This window comes from Halichoeres trimaculatus, unplaced genomic scaffold (genome assembly GCF_033239565.1).
Source record: "Halichoeres trimaculatus isolate MK-OKI-2021-1 unplaced genomic scaffold, fHalTri1.1 fHalTri1_scaffold_1, whole genome shotgun sequence".
NCBI classification, from domain to species: Eukaryota; Metazoa; Chordata; class Actinopteri; order Labriformes; family Labridae; genus Halichoeres; species Halichoeres trimaculatus.
In genome coordinates, this window is record NW_027437179.1 from 12007405 (window position 1) to 12026314 (window position 18910).

Here is an 18910-nt window from a genome sequence, read left to right on the forward strand (position 1 = left end):
GTTCATACTTGTGCTATTGACATGATTTGTGCTGAGCCTGTGTTTCTTCTTTACTTGGTTCAGGTGTTAATCCAGAATTTGACATTTCACATGAGTGTCATTTCACACACTGCTTCATGGTTTCTGTACAAACCTTTGAATAAAACAGGAAACATGCCAGACTGTGTGCTGGGACTGTTCTTCATGTGTCTGTGCTCAAACTGTGATAAAGACACTAAAGTGGACCTCCCCCATCCACTGAAAGCTGAACTCACCTCTTTAAAGAATTGTTACCTCCTCAAAGTTCCCCTGACACATTTAGGAACTTTACAGAGCTCCATTTGTTCATATTGTTACAGTTACATTAAAAATGCTCTTCCACAAAGTTTAAAAGGCATAAACATAATTATTACAGAAAAATAATGTCTTTGGTAACTTTATACAATGTGTTGCTCTGTCTGATGCCATCAGAGCAGAAAAATAGAGGTCTGTTGGGTCTGCAGCTCCCCCTGGTGTTGGCTGTAGGGAGAACATGTTCAGCACCAAGGACAGTTTTGAAGCTTTTTCTCCTTCATGGAGCTTCAGATAATGGGCTCTAATTTCGTGGCGCAGCGCAGGGGGCGCAAGCCTGGCGCAGCCTGCGCAGTGCTAATTTCGTGCGGCGCACCGCTGTGCGCTGCCAATTTGACAATTTGGTAGACCGTCTGCGCAGAGATGGATGTGACGGCGCGCCAGGGGGAGTTGACGGCGCACCAGGGGGAGGTGTCAGCAGATTCATGTTGGCGCAGTGACAATTTGGTGCCAAAAAAGTGCGCTGAAAGCTCGCCAGCTCCAACCTGGTCTATCCTCGGCGCAAGGCGGAGCGCACCCCACGCAGCTGTAATTTGGTGACAGGCGCACATGTGCGCACATGTCATCAAAGCCTCAGAGGCAGGTTTCCAGAGTGTCAGGCACATTTTGATGCAGTAAACTATCACAGCAATCACTATTTAATGTAACTGTCTGAACCAGCATATACATTTATATCTATATTAACTGTCCCGTCACATCTGATGTCAGATTAAAGCCGTTTGTCATAATGGAAAGTTAACCTGACGGTAGCTGGAAGTTTGATGCACATCTTACAATTAAACAATAAACAGCCTTAACATCTGATACTGAGTATATCTGGTTCTCTCTTTTCATTTAATTCAAAGAAAAGAGGGAGAGAAAAGACGAAGAAAAAACAGACAAAATAAATGTATGTCGCTCAGGATTTACCTGTGATTTCCCATATTTCTCTGTTATAGTCTTTATTTTTAACGTGATCTAAAAAGATGGAGTACATTATTGTAAGGAGGATGAGGTGGAGACACTGGGAGAGTATACAGTATATCACCAAAGGTTCTGCTTGGCGATGACAAACCAGGAGTGCAGGTGGATCAAAAGTATTCTGAATGGATAAGCCAGCTGTGTAACGGCATCTTAATTTTTTACTCCTATTAATGACAAAGGAACAGGTTAAATCTGTTCCCGGGAGCTGGCCCACATGGTGACGCGCGTCGTGTCCTCCGATGCGCCCCGCTGTCCATTGACCTGCTGCAGGGACAGCGGCTCTGACCGTCTCCGCTACCAACACTCTCTCCATGGTGCTGGAGATCACTCAGACCAATCAGACGCTGCGCCTCAGTCACAGGGCATTTAAAGGCGAGGAGAGGCGCTCATTTGATTGGTGAAAACAGCGCTCGGCTGTGTTAAACCCACTCGCAGCTTTTCTCCTCCCTCTCTGCCATTTGCGCGGAGGGAGGCGTGGACGCGCAGCTCTGCGCTCATGTGCGCCTGTACTGCGCCTCTCTTGGCATTGCAGGAAACTTGCAAAGTGCGCCGGTCACGCCCTGTGCGCACGGCGAAGGCCGGCGCAGGGCAGGTGCGTCTGCGCCTGCGCCTGGTCTACAAAATTAGAGCCCAAAGAGTTTATGTAGCACATAAAACCATATAAATAAAAATAAAACAGGAATGGGACAATGTGTAAAAGATTCGTAGACACAAAATGCAATGATTTGTAAATCTCATTAACCCATATTTTCACAATTGAAAAAATTCTTTGAATCAAAATTAAAATCAGCTGTTTTTTTCAAAGAGAGAGTTATAACTATTGCAGAATAATGTTTTTTTTTTCAAGTAATTTAACAGAACATGAAGTCATTGACATATGGAGTTTGTGTTTCTGATGTGATGTGTTGTGGTCTTTGCAGCACGTTTTCTAAATGCTGTGCACGTGTTGCCAAATTGATGAAGATGTTTTCTTAATTTGCTTGTGTTTTGTGTTTTTGCATGTGCTTTCTTAAATTGCAGCACTGTGAGCTTTCAGGGCCACCAAAGTTTGGGATTTGACTCACCTGCACATTCCCCCTAAAACTACCCTTAGCACATCTGTTTGTAACCCCTGTATGCTCCACTTATTTGTATTAAGAAATATTGAAATGAAACATCCTTAGTTTAGGAATGAAGTAACATTTAGCATTGATGCTGGTATGCTTAAGCAGCTCCTGTCCAGGGACCAGAGCAAAGAGCCAGAGGCAGAGAAAGCTGGTGCCCTTGGTAGGAGAGGAAATTTTTGTTTAAAAGTAATTTGTTTAAGGGGGCCACTCCACTAATAGACAGTCAAGCCCAGGAGTGTGAGGTGGTGTCCGGAGTTGGCAGGTGCCCTGCGCACCTCTGGGCCCCCCAGGTACCCAAAGTTAAGCCCAGGAGCGCCCGGACCGCCCGGAGAGCCAGGACAACCCAGACGACCTGAACCACCTGAACCACCAGGACCGGGGTCCTCTGTGCCTTGAGCACCACCCTTTCACTGACTACACCAAACGACCACAGCCCCCCCAAAAAACTGGCGCCCTTACAGACTACCCAGAGTTATTCAGAAGACATCTACTGTAGTAAACAAAGGTATTACCTGTTCAACAGAAACTCAGCTGTCTTTGCGTCAGTCTTCAGTCCCAAATCATTCTGCAGCTTTTTCCACCGGTTGTACAGTTCTCCAATGTTGATTCTCCATTGCTCATATTTCTTCTTTACTTCAGCCTTTTCCTCAAAACTTTTACGTTTCCTTCCCATCCATGTGGAGTGTAACAGAAGCGGCTTCCTGGTTTCGGCGCTAGTGTTTTCCGGCTCCATAGTGCTTCAGTAGCTGCTCACCGGTATATGAATGAGTAAGTAGGGAGGAGGCGGGACCATAGGCATGATGGTGCGAAGTAAGGGAGACAGGGGATTGGATGGACTCACAGATCAATCCGAACCGCGCTGGTATGCGCGGTTCGGATTGGTCAACTAGTATGCAGCTTTGCAGCGGATATACTGAGTGGATTTTTTTTCGTTATTTTTGGTCTTTATATTGTGTAGATTGGACAATGGAACCATAACAGCCCTGTAAACAGTGTTATTAAGATGAACAAAGCTTCCAAATTGTACACCATAGCTTAAATGTGACATACCGATATAGCTTTCTTATCTCACACACACACACACACACACACACACACACACACACACACACACACACACACGCGAACATGTGCAATGAAGCACCCGAGCCACCTCAGGGTTAACCCGGCGTTCTGTTGGGGTCAGAGATCAACGAGCCACGATAACACGTTACAGCCAGGGACCATCAACCTGATAAACTGACTACACACGAGACAATTTGCAGCTTACCTCGTTGAAGTCAATCACCAGGAGAGGAGCGGCTAACCAGCGAGCTAGCACACACAACTTTCAGTTGTCGGTGGTCCAGAGGAGAAGTGGAAACTTCCCCTGAGCCACCAACATGAAGAGTGCAGGGACTCAGCCAGTGGCAGGATAAAATCCTCAGTACACCGGGTCAGATGATCAATAGTTTTACCCCAACAAACAGCCAGGTCTTCCCAGAGTAGATGGCAACCGGTAACCACACTGCTTCGGTCACGAAAAAAACATTAAACTCAAAGGAAGTGTTTTTTAACTAGCTACTCATTGGTTCAGCTTCATGCCTTTGTTTTTAGCAGTCCTCCTATTCTTTGCATTGTTGTTTACAGACCACCCTACCACTCCACTTCTTTTATCAGTGAATTTTCCGAGTTTTTATCAATCCTACACGCCATCTATAATAGAATTTAAATAACTGGTGATCTTAATTTGCACATTGAAAACATCTCCGACTCATTGTCTAGAGGATCTTTAAACCTTTTAAACTGCATGGATTTTAGCCAACATGTAACACAACTGACTCACAACAGAGGACACACCCTGGACCTGGTCATAACCCATGGTCTGTCCACTGCTGTGTCCTCTGTTGCTGGCCTGGCTGTGTCTAACCACTATTGCGTGTATTTTAACATCACCAGTTTTAATCATCAGGGGGCCCCAGTGAGAACGCTGAGGAAACGCTACCTCACTTCCGGGGTGGTTGCAAATTTCATTGAGATTTCAAAGAGCACTCCTGCTGAAATTTTATCCGCACCTTGTGACATTATTGTCAATAATTTTAACAGCAAATTGAAAACAACACTGGATTCTGTGGCTCCACTTTTAACTAAAACCATAAAAAGTAAATCTAAACCCCCGTGGAGAAGTGATGAGATCAAAAAATCAAAAGGAAAATGCAGGAGTGAGGAGAGAAGGTGGAGAAAAAGTAAACTTACAGTTCATTATGAAATACAACGTGAACAACTCAGATCCTACAATAAAACCATCAAACCGGAAGAATATCCCATTTCTTAAAACTCATCACAGACAAAAAAAACGACCCTAAATTTCTTTTCTCCACCTTCAACCTTTTAACCAATACCGATTTTAAAAATCCCTCAGAGGCACCAACAGATGCTCTCTGTGAGGACTTTGCAAACCACTTAGGAAGTAAAATCGATAACATCAGGTCTGGTCTTTTAACACATCAAAATGTGACTTTTAATACATCTGGACAGTTGCTTTTATCTGAGGAAACACTGGAGAGTTTTGCCCTGGTTGATGCAAGGACACTTGGTCAAGTTTTCTCCCAAGTAAAGCTCACAACCTGCCTTTTAGATCAAATTCCTGCATCACTTTTAAAGACATTTTATGGTTTCTTTGAAGAACAGATTTTAAATGTTGTATATTCCTTCCTTCAGACGGGTGTTTTCCCCACCTCCTTTAAAACGGTGGTAGAGAGGCCCCTTCTGAAGAAGAGCAATTTAGACCTCGACATTTTCAATAACTACTGTCCTGTATCCAACCATTTTTAAGTAAGATCTTAGAAAAATTGGTTTTTAATCAATGGATTTTGTAAATGCAAACAATATTTTAGAGAAATATCAGTCTGGTTTTAGAATAAACCACAGTACTGAGACAGCCCTTTTAAAGATTTTAAATGACTTCAGGTGTAATGCTGAATCACAAAAACTCACAGTCTTGGTAACACTGGATTTAAGTGCTGCTTTTGATACAGTAGATCACCACATTTTATTGAATAGACTGAGAAACCTGGTGGGCCTCTCTGGTACTGTTTTTAACTGGTTTCACTCCGATCTCACAGACCGATGTTTCTTTGTAAGTATGGATACATGTTCCTCCAGAACACATGAAATAAGGTGTGGGGTGCCTCAAGGGTCAATTTTATGTGTGTATTCATTAATGTGTGTATGTATTAATTATTTTATTATGTATTAAGTGCTGTAATTTTTTATAAATCTAACCCGGAAATATTTTGTCCTCTCTTTTCTACACAAGCAGTTCTCTGGTTTCATACAGTTCTTGCACACACAGAACAATGTGTACTGTATTCTGTAGGCTTCAGCTGTGCAGAAAACTTTAATATAAATATAACAGCATCAAATACATGTTGCAGGACATTTGCTCTGTAGTAATGTGTAGGTGGCTCTTAAAAGAGCCGTTTTTTGTGAGTGCTTGCACACTAGACGTTGTCTGGCCACGGGACCGCTCCCTCTGCAGAGAAGTAGGCAGCGAAGGTCTCCTGAACGCTGATGGCTCTCCTGGCGGAGTTGTTTGCAGCCACTCTTCCCAGACCTGGCAGGGGCTCCACATCACCATCTGGGAGGCCTCTCATCGCAGATGCTGGGGTGGTCTTCTGCAAGAAGTTGTGCAGTAGGTGACCTTGACACACCTTCCCACAAAGTGGGGCTGGAGCTCCATGGGACGCCGGTACATCCGCCACTGGGATCCCAAATGTGTTCCCCACCATCAGGCATACCCGGGACAGACGGTAATTGTAAACCCGCCGCTCTTTGGGAAGTGTGCGCCCAGGAAATGGCCTCATGAGGTTTTTCCTGAGTGGAAAGGCCTCATCCCAGTCGAACACATGTGGCCTAGGTCCCCTGTGGTCAGCTGGCCAGGAAACTGCAAAACAGATGAAAACATGAAATTAAGCTGAACTGAAGTGAATGTTGGTGACTGCAGAATCTGCATTTAATTGTACTTTTTTATTGATATGAACAGGTGAAGGTATTCCTGTATTTATGCTGAATAGACATTTTAGTAATAATAACAACAATAATTATTATTATTATAATACAGTGCAATAATCAAATCTAGGCCTATATTAAATGTAACACTAGTTTCTAGAATATAACATGCACCTAAATTTTGCTTTGTCAGACAACTCAAATATGGCTTTCATTCAAAGTCTAAACCACAAAATTTGAGTATTTTCACAACAACTACACAATTCTCTCTAAACGGCTGCTGAAATGCCTTTAGCCTCACGCATGCACAATTACACCGTTTCTACCCGAGCATGCTGGGACGTTGTGTGTTGACCAATCAGAGAGCAGCTAGTCCTCAGCGGCACCCTGAGTTTGCTGGTATGTTGAAACAGCTGAGAATAAAACTATGATTACACAAGAGTAAACAAGTCTACGTTAAAAAAGAATTGCAAAACTTTTGCTGTAATGTTCCGCTGAAAAGACAACATGTCGGCGTTAATAATTACACAGAGGTTATTTCCATAAGATAATTCAACAGATTTTGACACAAGAACAAAATGCCACTCACCGGAGACAGATGGACAGACGCTCAGCAGCAGGAATAGCCCGTCTGTAGTTGGTGTCCATTCTGGAGACCCTGGCGCCAACCCTCGCCAACAGGACATCGAACTGAGCCCTGGTCAGCCTGAAGAACCGCTGAAAGCGGCCATCATCCAAACAGAGTTACGGCAGGAGGTGGTGAAACTCACCGTGCTGCAGGTGTCTCTGCAGGATTGGGTGAACCCAAAAGCGTCAACATTTGGCCCAAAGACTCATCAGGGATCTCCAGAGCAGGTAGAAAGCAGCAATCACAGTTATCTTGGCCATCACATGACAGTGATGTGTATCAGCGTGTTGCCCTTCAGCTTGTCAAAATAGACCAGCGTCCAGCCTCGGCGTTCACGTTTAAATTTGCCAATTTGCATCCAGTGTGGCCGCAGCAGTAGGGAGCATCAGCAGCACATATGCACTGATGTAGACAACACGTTGTACATTATACTTACATTTATTGCAGCATTGACTCGTGAGCCGTGACTCTATCACTACCCTATGTCATATTGAAGTGTGTTAAATCACACACTTCTTCTGTTTTATGCTTTCTTTCAACAGTTTTTCTTTGTTGTTGTTCATTTTTGGCCCGCCACCACCCCCCCTCATCGGAGGACAAATAACTTTATTCTACATTAAATTCAAAAAAAAAAAAAAAAAAAAAAAAAAAAAAATATATATATATATATATATATATATATATATATATATATATATTAGAGATTGCCTTACCACATTTGTATACTTGTTGAGTTGAGATCTTTAACATTACTCAAAAAAAATGAATTCTTTATTGTTTAAACTATTAGTTTGAATGTTTCGTTACCTATTAATCAGTCTATCTTTTAAAGCAATGTTTGTTTCAAATAAACCTTGTGTGATTCAAGCTGGTTAGAATCTTTTACACTATCTTAAAACTATCTGAAGGTAAAATAAACATTTTGGAAACCACCACCACCATAGTTATGTTGGACACAGGGACATTATTTGTTTCTGTTAGCTTTTTTATTTTTATGAGTATTGGAAATAATTTAGTATTCTGAAAATGGAAATATTCATTAATTTAATAATTTAGGGTAAATTATCATTTGGAAAATCATTTAAATACAAATTCAACACCTTTTATGTTATGAAAAAATAAGCTTTGTGCTAATTTACTAAATATTTGTTCACTGAAATATATATATTTAATAAAAAAAGACTGCTATATGTGGTGTGTGGTCCAACCTGTAACCTATACCCAGCCACCACCCCCCCTCATCGGAGGACAAATAACTTTATTCTACAATTAAAGATTTATTTTAGAAAATATTAATGTCTAGTTAACCTATTTTAATTCAGACAAAGGAAATTAATTTGACAAATATATATAATTTTGTATTCACAAAACTAATGAAGTTTTTTTTTTCCACAAACCCTGACTGTGGAATTTGTTTTGAAAAACAATTGTTTCAACTCTATTTCATTGTAAATGAGATTAACTTGCTAAAAGTGAAACTGATTTTTAAGTTGGACACACGTGATAATTGTCTTTAAATTTTTATGTTACCTATACCCTGCCACCACCCCCCCTCATCGGAGGACAAATAACTTTATTCTACATTAAAATAAGGTTTTAAGTGACTGTCTCACTATTTTGTGTAAGCTTTATGGTTACATTTTTATAAGTATTGGAAATAATTTAGTATTTTGAAAATTAAAATATTCATTAATTTAATAATTCAGGGTAAAATTATCATTTGGAAAAACTTTTTAAAAACAAATTCAACACCTTTTATGTTATGAAAAAAATAAGCTTTGTACTTATTTACTTAATATTGTTCACTGAAATGTTTTTTTTTTTTTTAAATTAAAAAAGACTGCTATATTTGATGTGTGGTCCAACCTAGAACCTATACCCAGCCACCACCCCCCCTCATCGGAGGACAAATAACTTTATTCTACAATTAAAGATTTATTTTAGAAAATATTAATGTCTCTTTAACCTATTTTAATTCAGACAAAAGAAATTAATTTGACAAATATGTATAATTTTGTGTTCACTAGAACTAGAGTAGTTTTTTTTTTTTCCCACAAACCCTGACTGTGGAATTTGTTTTGAAAAACAACTGTTTTAACTCTATTTTTTTTCTTCATTTTAAATGAGATTAACTTACTTAAAGTGAAACTGATTTTTAAGTTGGACACACGTGATAATTGTCTTTAAATTTTTATGTTACCTATACCCTGCCACCACCCCCCCTCATCGGAGGACAAATAACTTTATTCTAATTACAAAAAATTATCATTCTTTTTACAAAAATTACAGTTCTAGGGATTTTTTTTAAAAACATTTTTTATTTTTTAGAATTTGTTTATTGAAACTATCATTGAAAATAAAATTGTTTAATTATAAAATGTGTATGTAATTTTTAAAATCTAAATGTATGTACTAAAAATGAATCTAAATACTTACCAAATCCTTACCTTTTCTCCTTAGCTGGGTTTTCCTGGAATCCTTACCCTGTCTTCTTTCTGATCTTCTCCTCCAAAGCTTCCTGCTTCTTTTGCAGCTTCCTCCTCTTCCACTGTTGCCTCCACGTCCTGATCTCCTTGTTGGCAGGGTCTTCATATTCTAAAAGAAACAGAATATTCAAGGTCAGTTTGGAGTGAAGCTTAGAGACTGTCTCTTACGTCACTTGAATTTGGCAGATTTTTGATATAATCAAATCAAATCTGTTTTCTTCAGAGACAGTAAAAAACAAAGTTTGAAAGTTGGTTTTCTTACCCTCGGCCTGGATCTTGGCCTCCTTCTTCTCACTCTTGGCGATGGCTTTGAGGACCTGGTTCCTCTGGTGCTCCAGGAAGCGCAGTTTAAGTTTGGAGAAAGGGTTTTTATTTTGAAGAGGTTGGTGGCTTTTCTTCTCCTCTTCCTCCTCTTCTCCAGAGTACGCCCCTCCTCCAGACTTCTGCTCCACCACCCTTTGGTTCTCCTCCTGCTCCTCCCTCATTCTCCTCTCCCTTCTCCTCCTTCTGCTCTCCATCATCTCCTGTCTGTCCTCTTCCTCCTCCTGCGATCTCAGTCTTTTCTCTTGCTCTCCACTTTTTTTCTTCTCCTCCTCCTTCAGTCACAGTCTCTGCTTCTCCTCCTCCAGTCTCACTTTCTTCTCCTCCTCTCTCAGTCTCAGTCTCTGCTTCTCCTCCTTCAGTCTAAGTTTGTCCTCCTTCTCTTGCCTTTGTCTCTCCTCCAGGCTGACTCTCTGCTCCTCCTCCTGTCTCAGTCTGCTCTCCCTCTTCCTTCTCCTTTTTTCCATACCAAGCTGTCTGTCTTTTTCCTCCTGCTCTTGTTTTTTTCGTTCCTCCTCTTCCTGTCTGAGTCTCTTGTCCTCCTCCTGCTTCTGTCTCATGTTTTCCTCCTCCTCTTGTCTTTGTCTGTCTTTTTGTCTCATGCTCTTCTCCTTACTAGCCTGTCTGATCTCCTCCTCCACTTTCAGTCTCTTCTTCTCCTCCTGTATCACTTTGTGCTCCTCCTCCTCCTCCTGTAACAGTTTCTCCACTTCCTCCAGGCTCAGCATCTCGTCTTCTTCGAGTGTCAGTCTCTTCTCCTCCTCTTGTCTATGTCTCACCTCCTCCTGTTTCACTTTCTCATGTTGGTCCTGTTTTGGTTTGGCCTGCTGTCTCCAGCTCTGCTCCGCATCCTGTAGGAGTCTTTCTAACTCCTCCTCCTCCAGTCTCAGTTTCTCATCCTCCTCCTGTTTTTCCTTCTGTCTCCTCCTTCTGTTCTCTAACATCTGTTGTCTTTCAACATCTTCCTTGATCTGTCTCTTCCTCTTCTCCTCCTCCAGTCTACCTTCTTGCTGTCTCAGTCTCTGCTCCTTCTCCTGTATGAATCTCTCCACTTCTTCCAGTCTAAGTTTCTCCTCTTCTTCAAGTCTCAGTCTCTGCTCCTCCTCCTGTCTTAGTCTCTCCTTTTCCTCCTCCTGTATGAATCTCTCCACTTCTTCCAGTCTAAGTTTCTCCTCTTCTTCAAGTCTCAGTCTCTCCTCTCCCTCCTGTCCCAGTCTCTGCTGCTCCTCCTGTATGAATCTCTCCACTTCTTCCAGTCTAAGTTTCTCCTCTTCTTCAAGTCTCAGTCTCTGCTCCTCCTCCTGTCTTAGTCTCTCCTTTTCCTCCTCCTGTATGAATCTCTCCACTTCTTCCAGTCTAAGTTTCTCCTCTTCTTCAAGTCTCAGTCTCTGCTCCTCCTCCTGTCTTAGTCTCTCCTTTTCCTCCTCCTGTATGAATCTCTCCACTTCTTCCAGTCTAAGTTTCTCCTCTTCTTCAAGTCTCAGTCTCTCCTCTCCCTCCTGTCTCAGTCTCTGCTCCTCCTCCTGTATGAATCTCTCCACTTCTTCCAGTCTAAGTTTCTCCTCTTCTTCAAGTCTCAGTCTCTCCTTTTCCTCCTCCTGTCTCAGTGTCTGTTCTTCCTCCTGTATGTGTCTCTCTACTTCTTCCAGTCTAAGTTTCTCCTCTTCTTCAAGTCTCAGTCTCTCCTCTCCCTCCTGTCCCAGTCTCTGCTGCTCCTCCTGTATGAATCTCTCCACTTCTTCCAGTCTAAGTTTCTCCTCTTCTTCAAGTCTCAGTCTCTGCTCCTCCTCCTGTCTTAGTCTCTCCTTTTCCTCCTCCTGTATGAATCTCTCCACTTCTTCCAGTCTAAGTTTCTCCTCTTCTTCAAGTCTCAGTCTCTGCTCCTCCTCCTGTCTTAGTCTCTCCTTTTCCTCCTCCTGTATGAATCTCTCCACTTCTTCCAGTCTAAGTTTCTCCTCTTCTTCAAGTCTCAGTCTCTCCTCTCCCTCCTGTCTCAGTCTCTGCTCCTCCTCCTGTATGAATCTCTCCACTTCTTCCAGTCTAAGTTTCTCCTCTTCTTCAAGTCTCAGTCTCTCCTTTTCCTCCTCCTGTCTCAGTGTCTGTTCTTCCTCCTGTATGTGTCTCTCTACTTCTTCCAGTCTAAGTTTCTCCTCTTCTTCAAGTCTCAGTCTCTCCTCTCCCTTCTGTCTCAGTCTCTGCTCCTCCTCCTCTATAAATCTCTCCACTTCTTCCAGTCTCAGTTTCTCCTCTTTTTCCAGTCTCAGTCTCTCCTTTTCCTCCTCCTGTATCAGTCTCTGCTCCTCCTCCTGTATGAATCTCTCCACTTCTTCCTGTCTAAGTTTCTCCTCCTCCTTCTCTCTAGGTCTCCTTAACTCCTCCATTCTCAGTTTCTCCTTTTCTTCAAGTCTTAGTCTCTCAAAGTCCTCCTCCTGACTCAGTCCTTCCTCTCTTTGTCTCAGTTTTTGCTCTTCCTCCAGTCCTAGTTTCTCCTTCTCGTCCTCCTCCTGTCTCAATCTCTGCTCGTGCTTAAGTCTGAATTTCTCTTCCACCTCTTGCCTCAGTCTCTCATTGTCCTCCTGTCTCAGTCTTTTTTCCTCCTCCTGTTTCTCTCTTCTCTCATCCTGTCTTCTCCTTCTCTCCATACTTACCTGTCGGTCATTTACCACTTGCTCTTGTTTGAGTCTCTCCTCCTTCTCCTTCATCTCTAGTACCTCCTCCCTCTGCAGTCTAAGTCTCTCCTCCTCCTCTTCCTGTCTCAGTCTTCTTTCCCTTCGTCTTCTCCTTCTCTCCATACCTACCTGTCTATCTTTTTCCTCCTGCTCCCCTTCAAGTTTCTCCTCCTCCTCCTTCTGTCTCAGTCTCTGCACCTCCTCCTGTCTCAGTCTTTCCTCCTCCTCAAATCTGTGTCTATCCTCCTCTTCAAGTCTATGTCTATCCTCCTCCAGTCTTAGTGTCTCCTCCTTCTCCTCCTCCTCAAGTCTAAGTCTCTTCTCCTCCTGTCTCAGTCTTCTCTCTTTGCGTCTCCTCCTTCTCTCCATACTTACCTGTCTATCTTTTTCCTCTTGCTCCTCTCTAAGTCTCTCCTCTTCCTCCATCATCTTGAGTTTCTTTTCCTCCTCAAGTCTGAGTCTCTCCTCCTCCTGCTGCCTCGCTCTTCTCTCTCTTCGTCTTCTCCTTCTCTCCATTCTTTCCTGTCTGTCACTTTCCTCCTGCTCTCCTTTCCTCCTCCTCCTCTCCTCCTTCAGTCTAAGTCTCTCCTCCTTCTCCAGTCTAAGTCTCTCCTCCTCCTCCGCCCGTCTTAGTCTCTCCTCCCACAGCAGTCTCCGTTGGTTTCTTACATACAGGTTCTTTTCCCTTCTCATGTCAAGTATCACCTGTCTTAACTCCTCCTCGGTCAGACCTCCTGGCTCCTCCTCCAGCAGTCTGAGTCTCTCCTCCTCCATCTGTCTCAGTATTCTCTCTCTCTCTTCTCTCCTTTTCTCCATACTTGCCTGTCTCTCTTTTTCCTCCTGTTCCAGTTTTAGTCTCTCCTCCTCTTCTTCCTCCCGCAGCATTCTCAGTCTCTCCTCCAGCTTCAGTCTCATCCTTTTCCTCTCCTCCTCCATCTGTCTCTGTCTTCTCTCGATTAGTCTCCTCCTGTTCTCCATCCTTATCTCCCTCTCTCTTTCCACCTTCTCAATTTTTAGAATTTCTAGAATTCTCAGTCTGTCCTGCTCGAATCTCTGGTCCTCCAGTCTGAGTCTCTCCTCCTCCTCTCTCCTTCTTTCCTCCATACTTACCTGTTTGTCTTTTTCCTCCTGCTCTTTTTTCATCCTCTCCCTCTCCTCCTGCTCCTGTCTTTGTCTCCTCTCTCTCCTTGTCATCCTGGCCATACTTACCGGTACCTCCCTTTCTGCTCTCTCCCTCTCCTCCTCCTCCAGTCTCAGCTCTTCTTCCTGTCTTTGACTTTCCATCTCAAGTGTCAGTCTTCTCCCCCTTCTCCTCTCCATCTTCTCCTGTCTTTCTGTTTCTGCCCTGTCCTGCCTCAGCCTGGCCATACTTACCTTTCTCTCTCCCTCCTCCTGCTCCCGTCTTAGGCTCCTCTCCTGGCTCTGTGTCTCCTCCATCATCCGTCTCTCCCTCTCCTCTTGCTCCTGGCTCTGTCTCATCTCTCTCCTCCTCAGCCTGGCCATACTTACCTTTCTCTCTCCCTTCTTCTGCTCCTGTCGTGGTCTCTCCATAGTTTTGATCCTTCTCCTCAAGCCTCTCCTGTCTCTCTCCTCTCCTCTCCTCTTTCTGCGCTCCTCTCTCCTCCCAGTTGTAGTTTTGAATCAGTTTGTTTTGCTTTCGCTTCAGTGTTCTGAAACATAAATTTATCACAATATTTGTTTAATTCCAAAAGAAATTCACATTTTTTTTGTTTTTTGTTGTTCTTAAATGTTATTTATCTCTTTATATATATTTACTGTTTACAAAATGATTGTTTGTGTGAAATGAATCATTATAAGGAAGCTACAATGTTAAGGACCATGTATTTAAAGCTCTGACTGATGAACTATGTTCAAGTGGTAGTCAGGGTTATGATAACACCAAAATCTTAGTCTGTGCTTTGACACCAGTCCAAAGCACGATTTTCAAATCTCTTTCCAAACAACAGAATCAAGTCATGTCAGTATCACAGAAACAGTCCCAAAGACATTTCAACATATTTGTATTGATCGAAATGATCAAGGCTTTAAGGTGGCTTTGCTTTAACTGTTTACAGACTAACTGTGGTCAGCACATTAGAATAGAAAATTCATTTTAGAAGATAAAAAACAGCATCGTTATCTTTCAAATTACAGATTACTGCCGACACACGTCTGCTCAGTAAAAGTAAAAACACAGAATGTTTCAGAAATAAAACAAAATCCTCTATCCATCCTGTTATTTTTAGAGTTAACAGCATTCAATTTCTAAAATTTCAGCTAAAACCCGACATGTGTTATCAAATTTGCAGCGGTGTGTGAGCTGTTGATGTATGATATGCTGCGGACACCTCAGCTGAAAATATTACCAGGACAGACATATTCAACGGTAGTAAAGTTATCTCTGTGGCCCATTAATGTATGCCACACTAATATTCTGTCCTCAATCTATGTTCAGCACTGTGCTGCAGCAAGTTATAACTTATATGTTAGCCGATAAATGTGTAAACTGATCAGAAACTAGCTTGGGTTGCCATAGCACCGGCCTTGCGACTACCGAGTTCACGCGACAGAAATTGTCCAGTTTGAAATCACTTATACCTTTTAAAATCACATGAATGCATAAATAAGCAAATGAAAAACCAACACCAAGTTAACTTTGATAGTTTTAATACAAAACGTTTCTTTTTTTCAACACAAATGTGGAGGATAGCCTTGTTTTTGCTCAACTTCCAAGTTTAAATTCGATGCAGAAAATGTCCACAGCTGAAGCTTAAAGGTACGAAACATAGACCAACAGTGGTCGGCAAAATAGAATAAAAAATTCATTTTAGAAGATAAAAAACAGCATTTTAATCTTTCAAACTTTAGATTACTGCTGACACAGGTCTGCTCAATAAAGATAAAAACAAAGAATGTTTCAGAAAAAACAAAATCCTCTATCCATCCTGTTATTTTAAGAGTGAAAAGCACATTTATTCAATTTCTATTCAATTTATTAGTCAACAGCAAAAAAGAGCTAGTCACTGCTAGCTAAAACCCGACATGTGTTATCAAATTTGCAGCCGTGTGTGAGCTGTTGCTGTATGATATGCTGCGGACACCTCGGCTGAAAATATTACTTGGCCGGCGTATTTAACGGTAGTATTGTTATCTGTGCTGCCCATTAAGGTATGCTACACTAATATTATGTACTCAATCTTTGTTTAGCACTGTGCTGCAGCAAGTTATAACTTAAATGTTAGCCGAAAAATGTGTAAACTGATCAGAAACTAGCTTGGGTTGCCATAGCACCGGCCTTGCGACTACCGAGTTCGCGCGGCAGAAATTTTCCTGTTTAAAGTCACTTCTACCTCTTAAATTCATATAATTGCGGTAAAAAACGAAAGACAAACCAACACCAAGTTAACTTAGGTAGTTTTAATACAAGACGTTTCTTTTTTTCCCAACACAAATGTGAAGGATAGCCTTGTTTTTGCCCAACTTCCAAGTATAAATTCGATGCGGAAAATGTCCACAGCTGAAGCTATCACAGCTTGAAACTAAAAAAAACACTCTCTCCACTTTAAATTTATACTGAGTATTACACTAGGAAATAAATTTTAGCATCCCTTTCATACTAATTTTGATCAAAGATCTGTTTCAACACAACTGATGACTTAATCTCCGTCAAACCTTTTATGAAAGTCACAGTTCTTTACATGAAATACATAAATACATTCGTGAAACACACAATATGAAGCTTATTCCGACTTAAATAGCATTTTATTGAGTAAAGCTTAAGCTAGCCAAGCTTTGGCAGAAAAAAGTGCGACATACCTCTCCAAGTGCCTTGGTGAAAAAGGCGGAAGGAACGTTCAGCGTGTTTTTATACCCTGATGGAATTACTGTATTCTAGAATTCATCTGGACCAATCAAATTCAGACGCAACCTTTGTTTCCCTGACGTTAAAATAATAATAATTTATTTATTCTTTTTTTTTTTTATATATATTAAAATTTTTGATAAAAGCCTAAATCATTAACACTCCGATGCATGCTCGTGTTAACAGAAAAAAAAATGTTTTACTTCTGTTTACTTTCTGTTTTCAAATATTTTTTTTAACACACGTCCACTCCGGTAGCTTACGTACGCTCGCGCATTCAGCACGAACACGACTTGTTGTAGAAATTGATCAAATCATTAATTATTATCAAAGAAAATTCAAACCGGAACCTGACTAAGTAGAAAGTTTGATCGGGCAACTCAAATGCAGTGGCGTTTTCTCCCGGAGGCCAAGGGAAGCCATGCTTCCTCTCTTTTTTTAGACTGTAGCTGTGATTTAATGAAAATATTCCTTTTTAACAGTTTCGATACTTCTTCTGTGTTTTGTCACCGTCATCTCTTCCTTATCCCTCTCCTCTAGTTATTGAGCATTTTACAATGTGTAAAACAGCGCCCTCGTAAATGTTCTGTGGCGAATGCGTGGTGAAAATATGATACTGCACGCTGTTGTCCGCAAGGAAGCCAAGCTGAGTTGGCATCCCTTGGTGAAAAAAAACAAGAATGATTAACCAATCAGATGAGGCCGTGGTCATGACACTGCTCATCTGTGATTGACCAAGACTGTGCCAAGGGAAGCCACCCCGTCTTTGGCCTCAAACCAATCAAATCACAGTATCGTCATCATCGAGCCACTGAATGAAATCAGGGAGGTTAGCACATTAGCAGTGTGCGTGAAGCGGCCGGTTGTGTGTCTAAGTGGGCGGTTGAATGAATTAATAAGATGTTTAAGCTAAGTCAAGAGGACAATGTACATGTGTGAATGAGTGAGTGAGGGTGGGAGAGCTAAAGGGCGTGTGTCGGTGTTCAAAGTAAGTAAAACGAGCGCTCTCTGGGCGCTCTAACAGGTCCGTTACATGAAATAGCGATACAAACTGCAACATAGCCTTTTATGTACCCCACTCCCTAAAAAAAAATACAGATAACCAGATAACAGGCTTTGTCTCACTTGGCTTCCTCAAAAAAAATCTCCACGCCACGCCACTGCTCAAATGCCGAAAAGTATAAGCGTCTCTCTTTAGGTGAACTCGTGATGAACGAAACCCATCCCGACCGTGTGGGGGCAGTACGGAGCGGAACTTTCTTATTAGTTGTGAGATAATGGTGAGATGAAGAAGAAGCCATAAAGGTATCAACAATTGGAGGCGTGAGGTGAGTTTAATGATATCTTTACTTGGAACTTTAAATACTGGTATTTCTAAATCGTAAAGCGAGGTTACAGCCTGAGCCGTTACTGCCTCTTTGCATCGTTTTACCCTTTAAAGACATGGTAAACACATCTTCTAATCTAGCAATCACTCATCAAGTTCTCCCGTTCAGACAGCAGGAGAGGCAGAACAAATGGAGGTGGGGTTAGAGTCAGGTGAAAGGAAATCCACAAATTGAAGCCAGATCATTTTGCACTGCTTACATAAAATAGAAGGCACAAAAGGAAAAGTTCTTAGCACATCTATTTTTCAGGCAGGTGCTGTGGAGGTTCAGGTATCCCGTAGAGCAATTTCAAAGTAAACACCCGCACACCGTCCGACTTGCAAATAATAGATATTGTTTAATCTGCAACGTTTCCTAGACCTTCATCAGGCCTGATGAAGGTCTAGGAAACGAATAACAGAATTTTTTTTATTTGGTAAACAGTCGGAGGGGAGGAGGAGTTTGTATGTTGAATTATCTTTGACTAAGAGTAACATGAGACTGACCGAACAGTTTCTCTTTTTCTCCTCAGTCCAACTCAGAGCTGTGTTTCCACCAGCTACCTATGGTCCCCGGCCTCAGCCTCGTGATGCCTTCAGGAGCCGTGTATCTCATGGTCAGTACTTGAAGTGAGTGTTTATTGGACATGGCAACAGTCGTGTGGTTTCACATCACTCATTTAAACTTTGGCATCCCAATGGATCAATCAAAGATTCTTACTGATACTTAAAACACTTGTATGCATAATTGTTGTTCTCTATGCTTGGTACTTTCTCTAAATGGTTTGTGCTTGTGTGTTTGTCCAGGTGGGGTTTGGGACAGATTACTTCCCAGATTTAAAGAATGATGTGGACTTCACTGAGAACCTGGTGACCAAGCGATCTGTCTCTTTTCTGCCTGCTTCAGTAAGAAATACTCCTTGTTCATCCATTCATCTGAGTAAACACTTACATTCAGGATAATGGTGTAATTTATTTCATAACTCACCTTATCTTCATCCTGTCCTCCTGCAGGCATTTGAGTATCCAAACTTCCCTCGTGTTGTAGTGAGGGTACCCGAGGAGCTGATGATGGAGGCCTCCCATTGTAGTCAAGTTAGGGGTGTAGAAATGTGAGTCAACACTGTGCTAAAACTGTCACAGCTGTGCACATCTGATGCTCCATCCGTGGTGTAATTTTTGATGAAAT

General features: G+C 41.9%; 1 protein-coding gene across 1 annotated transcript in view; it reads left to right on the forward strand.

Moving 5' to 3' along the window:
• Positions 1 to 2795, forward strand: part of LOC141809239 (hemicentin-1-like) — a 56430-nt gene extending 53635 nt beyond the window's left edge. The window contains exon 10 of the mRNA XM_074696196.1: positions 2662 to 2795. Coding sequence (XP_074552297.1) covers positions 2662 to 2795 — 134 coding nt within the window. The remainder of the gene's footprint in view (positions 1 to 2661) is intronic.
• The last annotated feature ends 16115 nt before the right edge of the window (positions 2796 to 18910 follow it).